Below are 12,301 nucleotides of genomic sequence, written 5' to 3'. Positions count from 1 at the left end.
GTTCATAAGTATAGTTTCACCTTTCTAAAAGAAAAAGTATTTTGAAACCTAAAATACACAGGGCCTACTAGACCTTCAAATGAGCATCTCTACATGAAGGGCTCAAGCATGAATATATTGAAAAGTTATACAGTGACTCTGGTATACAATCAGGCATGAGAAGCAATGAAGTAAGCCTTAATAACTATGCACTGATACAGCAATGTAAGCATTTTTCATGTACTGAAATATAACAAAGTAAAGTCTATTATACAGAAATTACCTGGAACTCTAACATCCAACACAAATGTATGTATATTATAGGTCAATTCTAAGATAAAGTATTCAAATATTTTCTAAAAGAAAAGAAGATTAAAATATCTTAGAAATGGCTTTAATCTATTTTATTTTGAAAGTGATAATCTCTGGGTAACTTTCTGCTAACAAGAATATCTGGGGGTGCCTGGGGGGCTCAGTTGTTAAGCGTCTGCCTTTGGCTCAAGTCATGATCCCAGGGTCCTGGGATCGAGCCCCATGTCGGGCTCCCTGCTCAGAGGGAAGCCTGCTTCTCCCTCTCCCACTCCCCCTGCTTGTGTTCCCTCTCTCGCTGCGTCTCTCTCTGTCAAATAAATAAATAAAATCTTTAAAAAAAAAAAAAGCATATCTGATTAGCCAAAACATTTCAAATATGTTAAGACTGGACAAAACAAAGATATGAAAATACAAATGTTTTATATGAAAACACAAATTTTTAAGTATTGTTTTCTTTAGCTATTGGTATTTCTTTAGCATGACAAACTACACATTTGTTTGAAAGAAATTATAATTGTAACCAAGGGCTAAAAATGGGCCCTAAATCTACAGTATTCTAATAGAGAATAGATGTTTAAGAAGAGCGTTCATATTTCTTTGCTGCTAGAACAGATGATCTTAATCCAAAATAACAGTGATACTGGGCCCTTGAACCAAAATCATACTAAAAAGCATCTATCATGACCCGCAAATATATATTTAAAATTATACAAAGATTATGGGCTTGGGAAAAAGTACAGGAGGGAGGGTTGGCCTACTTTAAAATCAGTTATCTTAAATTATTTTTTTAAGTTACTCCAGCATCATTTAAAGAACTACTCACAAATAGTCTCTATCTTTTCATTTTACCAGAAACGTAGTACTTTTATGTGTATCAAAGGAATAAAAGCATTTCTTCCTTTTAAATAAAAGTATTTATCTTTCTTTTTAAAAAGTCTTACATGAATTTTCCTTAATCCAAAATGACCTTTTCTTAGATTATTTTAAATTTTATTAAGGCTTTGTGTCCTAATTTGTTTAGCCAATCTAGGTGGCTTTCATTGGTTTTGACATACATGGGAAATACTGCTCATGAAGGTTTCACATCTGAATCACCTGGAGAGATTTTTTTTTTTTTAATGCACTATCTCAGTGTCACCTCAGATCTATTGAATCAGAATTTCTAGGGATAGAGCCTAGGCAAATATATTTTTAAAACACTCGCGATAAATCTGATTACACCCTTGTTTAAGCATCACTGTTTCTAAGGCACCAATTTGATAAAAGGCCCTCAGTAAGATAATCTAATATATTAAACTCACAACCCAAACACTAACTGTTTAATGAATAACAGTAATGATGGAAAAGCCCAGAATTCAAAAATTCTTGGAAATTTAGTACCTGTTCTGATATAACGTAATCCAAACATTCTCTAGGATAGACCAGATTTCTTGATGTCTGTTGGGTTGGGGAAGATGAGAACCTGAGAAAATGGTGATTTCTTGGTTATTAGACTTCATTAAAAAAATATCTTCTTGCTTTTTACCCACTGTAGTTTCTGAAGGATTTTGCTTAAGTTTTGCCTTGACCTGGGAAAATAAGAATTACACAAATTTCAGCTAGTCCTTCACTAGTGAGAGAAACAGAATACCAATTGTGCTTACAATGTTCTAGCTGTCCAAGAAGTGCTGAATATTCTTTGTCCTTGATTATGTACAGAATATTCCCAGAAAAGCATCAGAGCTAAAAAAAAAAAAATATTTTCCTTTCCCATTTATATCAAACAATATTTCCAATGTATTTATTATAGTGATCTTTCTTAGCTAACATGCTAATATCAATTTAAGAATACTGTTTGGACACTTCTCCACATATGGTATTAAATAAGACAGAGAACACCTAGGATACAATGATAAATATGTGGAATCAAGCCTCCAAGTACCCTACAATCCATTAACAAGAATGAGATTGCAAAGGGTTATTAAAAAAAAAACAAACCAACAAGATAGAATGTAAACCTTTTGCCATTGAAGAAACCACTGAAGGTTTCTAACTTAGGAAGTGATAGATCCAGAACCGTACTCTAAGACAAACCAGAACAAAAGAGAGGCAAGATGTCTAGAAGGCTACTGAAATAATCCAGGAGAGTAGTCCTGAGAACTTGAATTAGGTAGGAAAAGGCAGTAGAATAAAAAGAAAAAGAAAAAAATGTATGCAAGAAATATTTTAAAAGACTTAGCCAAAGTCTAGATTCAGGGAATGAGGGAGACTCTAAGATTTTTTTAATCTGGATGCCTAGGAGAATAACGGCACAAATAATAGAAATATACAGGGTCCATAAGGTAAAAATAGATCAAACCCCCTTGATTTACTTCTCCAAAGGAAAGTAAAGACACAGTTTTATTTGGTAATAGTCAAACACATAAACACAAACACTTAAAAACATCACATCTCAAATACATGTGCAGAAAGTGATGAAAATGCTTTTTAAAATGTGCCGCATTCATTGCAATCTTAAACAGCACTTCATATTATGCTGCCTTGCTGATGAGAAGCAACGCACTGAACGTATCATGTATTATAATGTAATAGCGGTAAGGCATTTAATGTATATTTATCTACATTTCTGGATTTTACGGCCACCTGTAGTAAAAGCCAAGAAGAAAGGCTGGTTATGGAAGAGAGGAGAAACAGACACAAGTTTGTGTTCAGAATGTCAACTGTAAAGAATAAAAAGATATTTAGGTAAAGATATCTAGCAGGTAACTGGATACTCAGAGCTATAGCTTAAAAGATACAGCTGGGAATCATTCCCATGCAGACAAACCTCAGAGGTAGAGGAGATTGTTAGGAAAGAAAATAGCAAAAAAAAAAAAAAAAAGAGGAACATAAAGGGTAGACAAATTGAAGGAGGAAAGGGGGGAAGGAGAAGGAAGAAAGAGACCAACAAGACATAAGAAGAGTCAGAAGTATTCGAACACAAGAGAAGCCAAAAGAGGTTAAGTTTCAGGAAAGAGAGAGTGGACAACATCGGGTTGAAAAAGGCTAAGAAATTAGAAAGAGGGAGAAAAAGGGTGGATTTGATCATGGATTTGATCAATGATAACCTAATTCACTTAACAGCGTGTGGAGGTAGAATTCTACTTGTAAAGGATTAAGGAAGAAGTGAGTGAAGAAATGGAAACAAGGGTTATAGACTGCTCTTTAAGAAGTTTGGTAGTTGCTGGAAGGAGTTAGGGCAGTAAAAACCACGACCAATAACAAGTATTTAAGAATACAGACCTGAGCATATTTTAAATATTGATAAATAAAGATACTCAGCAGAGTATAAGAGCTATACTATTGATTCAAATAATTTTTTTTAAAAAATCACCTTGGGGTAAAATATTAACTTAAGTGGAAAAAAAATTCTGATAGAATGAAAAAAAACTTTATGACTTTAAAAACTTGGGGTTTTTTTTGTCTTGGCTCTACTGTAACTTCTTTGTGAACTTAAATAAAATCATTCCATTTCTCTAGGCTTCCTTGTTGACAACAGTTGATAACAGTATGATTTCAAGTTAGCTCATGGGTTGTTAGTTTCAGGTTTATTAAAAAATAAAAAATTTCCAACACTATTAGTAGTAATAGTTAATATTTATTAAGCATTTCTTAACTCATAGGAACTTTCTAAGAACTTTGTATCTATTAGCTCATTTAATCCTCACAACTGCCCTATGAAACAGTTACTATGATTATCCATATTTTATAACAGACATAGAAAGGGTAAATAACTCATGCAAGGTCACACAGCTGGTAAGACTCATAAACAGAACTTGACCTTCAGCAATCTGATTCTGAATGGGGTTATGATCTCTCTCCAACAATAAAAGTAAATATTACCCTTTTCTATCTTTGCGGGCAGGAGGAAAGAAAGTTATTCCTCTTGTTTTTGCCTATTAACAAATATACATGGATGGAAAGACATATTTTGTTCTGAGATATATTCTTTTTTTTTAAAGATTTTATTTATTCATTTGAGACACAGAGATACGGAGAGAGAGAGAGCATGAAGAGGGGGAGAGGGAGAGGGAGAAGGAGGCTCCCTGCTGAGCCAGGAGCCTGATGTGGGGCTTGATCCCAGGACCCTGGGATCATGACCTGAGCCGAAGGCAGACACTTAACCATCTGGGCCACCCAGGCGCCCCTGAGATATATTTTTTTAATCACCACATACTGCCTCTTTTCCTCAGCTCTCAAATATCAGTGTATGCAACTATGCAGATGGACTTCTTTATTGAACACCTACATAGCACGTACTAGTGCCAGGCACTAAGTGCTTTACAAATACTAATTTATTTAATTCTCATGACAGTTCTGAGGCACAGATTATTATACTCATTTTACAAAAGAAGAAATTAGGCTCAGAGAGGTTAAATAACCAGAGGTTAAAAACACAGCTAGTCAGGGGCACCTGGGTGGCTCAGTTGGTTGAGCATCTGACTCTTGATTTCTGCTCAGGTCATGATCTCAGGATCGTGAGATCAAGCCCCATGTCAGGCTCCATGCTGAGTTAGGAGTCTGCTTAAGATTCTCTCCTTTTCCCTCTGCTCCCTTACCCCATTCTGTCTCTAAAACCAAAACAAAACAAAAAACTTAAAAAAAAAACAAAACAAAACTAGTCAGGATGGGGATCCTCGGGCATATAGGTCTAAAGTTTATTAATAAGACGGACTTTAATTATTCTATCATCCTGGCAGAGCAAGTCTTATTTTTTTGGTTGGAAGGCTTATCAAAGAAAAATGTATGTATCCTTTTTCTGTTCCTATCCCATTTATATAAAAATCTGGAAAATGATCATTTTGGTTAACTCTCCGTTTTGTTTTCTCACAAGCCTTTTCAGAAGTAAACAAGTGAATATTCCTCTTTTCCTGATTTTCTACACTTGGTAAATTAAGTTTGGGGGCTTTCTTTCTTTTTTTTTTTTAACAGTTACTATATTTAGATACCCTATCCCTGGAGGTAATCTATTTGTTGCTCAAGTTACTAAGACAGGACTAAGTATTTAGGTCATATACCATATCTAATGCATTCTATAAAACGACTCCTACTGAAAGTGAATTTTATTTTTTTTAGATTTTATTTATTCATTTGAGACACAGAGATACAGAGAGAGAGAGAGCACAAGCAAGGGGAGCAGCAGCAGAGAGAGAGAGAGAAGCAGGCTCCCCGCTGAGCAGGGAGCCCGACATGGGGCTCGATCCCAGGACCCTGGGATCATGACCTGAGCCAAAGGCAGACGCTTAACCATCTGAGCCACCCAGGCGCCCCTGAAAGTATTTTAAAAGCCCAAGCTAAATCTCAAAGTTCCTGGCTGACTTAGACAATGAACTGCTTCTAATATGAAAATAAAGGAGCAACACTTCAGAGCTCTAATCATGGAAACAACAGAGGTTGTTTCCAGCAATCACACTAATGCCAGGTATTGAGGGAGAAGCACTAATGAGGATGCAGATTCTTCGTCAATGGCCTTCATGAATCTCTTGCTAATGTAGCAACTGGAAAATAAGGATCCAGGAATAAATAACAATTCATATTTTTATTTTTATTTATTTATTTTTTTAAAGATTTTATTTATTTGACAGAGAGACATAGCGAGAGTAGGAACACAAGCAGTGGGAGCGGGAGAGGGAGAAGCAGGCTTCCCGCGGAGCAGGGAGCCCCACGCGGGGCTCGATCCCAGGACCTGGGATCATGACCTGAGCCGAAGGCAGACACTTAACGACTGAGTCACCCAGGCACCCCAACAATTCATATTTTTAAATACTCAGTGGACAACATATAGTAGGCATACCATTATCGATAACACTAAATTTTAATGCCACATTTTCATGGTAACTCCTATCTCTTCGTTTCCAATTGATGAAAGGACCTTAAAACTGGACATTCATTGTTATTTTTATCACAATCAATCCTAATTTTTTTTATTTTCAATAATCTTAATTCAAAGACTGATAAGCCTGTGAGTAACCTGAATTTTCCATCTTGTTTACTATGTTTGTTTCACTAAAGATGGGGTTTAGGGTTCAATTCTGTGATGGGAAAGAATAATATATTGTTCCCTACACAATTCAAGTACAGACCCAAGCTGCAATCCCCTAAATACCCAGGTCCATTCTATCCTACAGATAGTTCTCAAAGTCACATTTGCCATGGAAAAATACAACTACCAAGGTTTTAGTCATCTTAACCCAAAAGATCATTTCACCCCTTAAATCAATTCTTCCAGCAGGAGTTATCACATATTTCTTCATAGTTTATAAAAAGAGATGCTTCTTTTACTTCATGAGATACTTTCTTAAGCAAGTAAGTTCTTTCCCTACCAGCTATGACGAAGTTTAGTATCATCTAATCCTTTCATTACTTCATAGGTAGTAGGACCTATGTGACCACAAAACAACACTGAGAAAAACCTGGTCAACTCCATAACTCAGAAAGAAAAAAAAAGAATATGATATATATATGTCAGATGAAAGTACCATTAATGTCTTATCTAATAATTGTGATACTGAATTTTTTGAGCTGTTTCTGACACATAAAACTCCCAGAATTTTCTAGATTTGAAAGTAGAAGCCTGCAGAAATAGAGTATTCCCAGAGACAAAACTTACACAGTTAATTTAAAAGAGGTCAAAAGGCATCAGTGCTAGGCTGACTGCATAAGGGTCACATGGGGGAGATTGTTAAAAAACTGGTACATCAGTTGCCAAAGTCTGAATAAGGTCTACAGATTAAATAATTGTATTATACCAATACTAATTCCCTGATTAATTATATTAGTTATGTAACATATCCTTGTTCTTTAGGAAATATATATGGAAGTATTTAGGGGTAAAGGGGGATCATACCTGCAACATACTCTTAAATAGTTCAGAAAAAAAAATGTGGACAGATAAGTAGGTAGATAGGTAGGCAGGCAAAACAATAAAGAAATGTGAAAAAATGGTAACACTGGAGACTCTGGGTAAAGGATATATATCAGAATTGTTTGAACTCTTCTAGCAACTTTTCTGTAAGTTTGAAATTATTTCAAAATAAAAAGTGAAAAAGAACAATATTACTGGGCCAGAAGCTTGATTCAATAAGGTTTGAGAGGGGCTTGGCATCTGCATCTTTAAAAAAAAAAAAAACTTCCCAAGTATTCTGATGGATGTTGTGATCCACTGATCTGGGGCACTGGGAAATAAGTAGTCAAACGACAAGGCACAGCTTGCTTCCATCCATAAATGAAACGATATAAAATTCCAACAACTTCTGTGACAGTGCTTCCATAAGAGGATGTGTTTTATAACTTGCAATAAGAATTGCTTACTTTCTCTTCAATTCACTTAATAATCACTTAATGCCATTCATGTGTTGAAATAAGTTAGAATTAAAATATCCTTTACCTCTCTTGTCTAACATATATTTTTTTATTTTTTTTTAAGATTTTTTTAATTTATTTTTTGACAGAGAGAGACAGACAGCGAGAGAGGGAACACAAGCACGGGGAGTGGGAGAGGGAGAAGCAGGCTTCCCTGCTGAGCAAGGAGCCTGATGTGGGGCTCGATCCCAGGACCCTGGGATCATGACCTGAGCCGAAGGCAGACGCTAAACGGCTGAGCCACCCAGGCGCCCTCTGCTAATATATTTTTAGAACATATGGGATTAGCTCCTCTAAATGGCATTCCAAAGGTATCTTACCTCTGTAAAGGTTTGGAGTAGTTCACTGACTTGAGCAAAGGCCTGTGGAAGAACACCATCATAATTTGACCGTGTACTGAAAGCATGTAACAAACTTTTAGAATCCTGAAGCAGAAATTTCACTGTTGTAAAATCCACTGCACTGTTAGCTGGTAAGAGAAATTAAGAAGGAAAAAATTGGTAAGAATGAGTATTCAACACAAAAATGTCTTTGGAAAACCAATCTAATGTTAATTATGAAATTTAAGAAAAGTACACATTTATACCTACACACCACTCCTAATTTTTCTGTGGTGTAAAAAGCATTACAATTAAATTTAGCTAAAGACAATGCTCTTGGAGTGGATTCAGGTACTCTGTATTCTTCAGAAAAGAGAGAATTACCAAACAAGTTAAACAACAGATTTGCAAGACTGATTTTGTTTCATATACAGATGACTATGGAGGCATCAGAAAAGTCATTTGGTGGGAAGCATGTAAGTTACATGCAGTACCTCCCATAACCAACTCAGTTAATCGTGTAGTGATTTGCCTTCAAATTCCATTACATCAAATGTAATACTAGATTTGTTGAAAATAATGTTTCCTCTCTCTGAACACAACTTTAGCAAAAATATAAATAATTTGGGTAACAGTGAGCTGTGGACAAGACAAGCTAGCAGAATTTTTTCCTTATAAATTAGCAAAGTGAGTTAAACTACAAAAAATAATTTAAAGGTATAACAATTTTCTTTCAACTAAAATTACTTACATTAAATTCTCAAACCAATTAGGAGAGGCGGTGACAACAATTTCAAAGATTTGAAAAAGTTATGAACAATGAAGTTAAGCAAATTTCTAATGTCACCAAAGCTCAGAACAGAAGAAATCTTTCCATTATTAGGATAGAGTGCCATATAATAGTTTTCAAAGGCATTTAAAATAACTGTGCTACAATGTGTTTGTTTTATTTTTTTTTAAGATTTTATTTATTTATTTATTTGACAGAGAGCACATGCACAAGCAAGGAGAGCAGCAGAGCGAGAGGTAGAAGCAGGCTCCATGTGGAGTTCGATCCCAGGACCCCAGGATCATGACCTGAGCCAAACGCAAACACATAACCACTGAGCCACCCAGGCGCCCTGTTTTATTTTCTTTTAATGTTCACAGTTTCAGAGACTCTGTTATATTCTGAAACACCAGCATGGTTTTTCATTGGTACTTACAGTTTAAAAAACTCTATCACTTATACAAGTATTTGCTTAGAAATACTGAAAGGTCATATGAGAATCAAAAGTAGATTTTAGTAATTAATTATACAATATTCAGAAATTCTAATCTAATGTGATGGCTATAGTCAGGATTCTGGCTTCCCCTTTAACAAACAGAGAAAAGTGTATTTCCTTACGAAGCACTTATTTTTAAATTCAATGACTAGTTTAAATTCCTGTGGAAAAAGACAGGTAAGAGATGCTACACATAGGATAGAATGTAGATTTGATGAACCCCAGTAAATATCCTAAAGAGGAGAAATTGGGCACAACTTCTCTTAAGGTGCTTCTCCAATGCAATGTACAATAGGGCTTATATCCTTGAATTAATCATCTGATTTGTGTCTTACAAGAAGTCTTTACTAAGATTATGTGCTAAAGGGAAATAACAATGATAAATTCAGTACCTAGACACAACATAAAAAGAAACCTACATGGTTGAAATACTTTAATGCTTATATAAGGTCAATAATCACTTAAAGTTAATATGGATAACAAAATCAAAAAAAGCTACTAATCATTTTCCACACAATTTTCTATGAATTGATCTAAGAATCTATTCTTTGGGATAGTGAAGATAAACACATATGCATAATTCAACAGCGGAGGATACTATTAAAAGACAGTAAACAAAATCATAAACTGATTTTTCTAATTCGAAATTACTTTAGGGCAGAAGGCACTTTTACAATTCTATTATATATTCTTTACAAGTCAGTAAACATTAGGCATCAGATTCTTCTAGACCAAGGATCAATAAACTATGTACACAATGATTCCAAAAATGATTTTTTAGCAAAAGGAAGAGTCACCATCTCTTCACTTCTGTCCTATTCCCAGTTAGAGCTGCTGCCTACGACCTCTTAAGCCGTTTGCAAAAGACAAACACTGCCCACCCCTGGAAAAAGAGAAAAATGGAGGATGGCAACTAGATACGCCATTTTTAAAACTAAATCTTGTTCAAGATCATACATGATTTATGGACTTTCTCTTTTGATAGAACCAACTAAATTATGCTTCCATTCAAGATATGGAAAATGTTTCTATATACCTTGTAAAAGTGCTTTGAAGATGCATCCAACAGGTTGTTCCACGTCTTATATAATACTACTTATAAATAACTTCTATAGTTAAAGATAATGCCTGGAAAATGTCTTTATTTTAAAAATTGGCAACTTTTAAAAGTCATAAGGCACCGAACCAGGTGCTTTAAATCCCGAAGTAATTTTCAAAGATACAAAACATTTTCCAAAAGTTTACATTTCAAGGGAAAGAGAGAGAGTTATGGTATACCTCCCATAGAATATGTTTCTATTTTTGTTTTGTTTTAGCTTCCAGGATGCTTAGTGTTAAAATCCGTGTTCAAGTTTTATAATAATTGTTTGCACATGTTTTATGGTAAAATTATCTTTCTTATTCTTCATTACCTGGCTCTTGTGACTTTAAAATTGGCTTAACCATCTTGTGCTCAAGTTCTTACTTAATGGCCCTCTCATACTCACAGTTATTTTTCAAAAGTAGACAGGATATAACTAATACATAAAATAATAAACAGATCATTTCATGTTAGAAGTTCAAAAAAGTCAAGGACCAATTGAACATCCTAATAATTGTTACATATACTTTGCGTCTTAAAGGTACAGCAAGCAAAATCTACTTGCCTGACTTTGGACAAATCCCTTACCCTCTCAGGGCTAGTTAATCTAATTATAGAACATGGGCTTTCATAATATTCAATCAGTGCTTTTCCCATCTCTTTCTTCTTAAAGAGAAACTTTTTTTCCAAGGCCTATATGGAATCTCCATACATAAAATGATAAAAGAAAACTGCACAGCTAAAGTTAGGTTTGAGGTTCCATAGGTAGGCCCACCAACTTTCCAGGCTCCCCATCAATCCTTCCATTTCCAATCCATGGCAGCTCCAGAAGCACTTCAAGAAGGTTCTATGCAACATGACTTTGTTAAAAACCACCAACTAAGTGGTTGACTATAGTCTCTTCCAGTTCTTTAGAATGCACTATGCCCCAAAGACAAACATTTCCTATTCCCTAACCATATATTTTAGATAGATACTTTGATATGCTATTTCTAAAATTAGTACATGAAATGTGGTCAGAATTTGTGTGTTAAACACAGCAAGAAATTTTTAAAAATCTAAATTTTATTGCACACCTGATACACTGTAAAATATGGTTTTAAAAGTTTTCAAACATTATAAAACATGAGATATTCACTATGTCCAGGAACATCAACAGTGATCCATTAATGGTCATAAGCTCTGTGAACTGCATCCATTCATGCAGCTGTCACAAACTCCCTTTAAAAATCAGAAGTGTAAATTATTTAAAAAATAATTGACCAATTTCTTATTAATTCATCTTCACATTCCATGGAATATATCAGCTAGCCTGACTTTAACACAACACTGCTAAAGACAAAATAAAAAATCCATACCTTTACAGAGATTTTCATATAGGCTCTCAACGGTTAAAAGCAAGTTCTTCTCCATAACTAATCCAAATACAGCCAACCAATGTTTTCTAAAGCACTGTAATAAATGAATTAGAGTCCATGGTGGTTTCAAGTACAGCATCTAAAAAGTATTTAGAAAAAATTACCACCTACTAATTATTTATTATTCCTATTATTAAAAAGTACCTATTTAGGCATTCCTACATTTATTTCTGGGCAAAATACAGTTAGTTGAATTCTTTTTTTTTTTTAAAGATTTTATTTATTTATTTGACAGCGAGAGACACAGCGAGAGAGGGAACACAAGCAGGGGGAGTGGGAGAGGGAGAAGCAGGCTTCCCGCAGAGCAAGGAGCCCGATGCGGGGCTCGATCCCAGAACCCTGGGATCATGACCTGAGCCGAAGGCAGATGCTTAACAACTGAGCCACCTAGGCGCCCCTAGTTGAATTCTTTTTAAATTAAAAGATGTTTTATTAAAAGCCAATCATAATCTTAAACTGCTAATTCCATTGCAAATTATTTTTGTAAAATTCATATTGGTATTAATCCTCATAGTTTCAGAAACTATATACACAAAGCAAAAGCAC

At 34.9% G+C, this 12,301-nt stretch overlaps 1 protein-coding gene across 4 annotated transcripts in view; it reads right to left on the bottom strand.

Annotated features, from left to right (window-relative positions):
* Positions 1-12,301, bottom strand: part of SWT1 (SWT1 RNA endoribonuclease homolog) — a 101,274-nt gene that overhangs the window by 47,897 nt on the left and 41,076 nt on the right. For 3 of the 4 annotated variants that reach the window (XR_004297960.1, XM_032393056.1, XM_032393057.1), the window contains 3 exons: positions 11,696-11,834; positions 7,992-8,140; positions 1,672-1,859 (listed from right to left, as the gene is read on the bottom strand). Coding sequence is in view for 3 of the 4 variants with exons in the window: in XM_032393056.1 (XP_032248947.1) it covers positions 1,672-1,859; positions 7,992-8,140; positions 11,696-11,834 (476 nt within the window). In the remaining variant the exon portion in view is untranslated. The remainder of the gene's footprint in view (positions 1-1,671; positions 1,860-7,991; positions 8,141-11,695; positions 11,835-12,301) is intronic. The other variant, XM_032393058.1, reaches the window with a different exon arrangement.

This window comes from Phoca vitulina, unplaced genomic scaffold, assembly GCF_004348235.1.
Source record: "Phoca vitulina isolate PV1807 unplaced genomic scaffold, GSC_HSeal_1.0 scaffold71, whole genome shotgun sequence".
NCBI lineage: Eukaryota > Metazoa > Chordata > Mammalia > Carnivora > Phocidae > Phoca > Phoca vitulina.
Note: the sequence above shows the minus strand (reverse complement) of the source record. Positions and strands in the feature narration are given on the sequence as shown.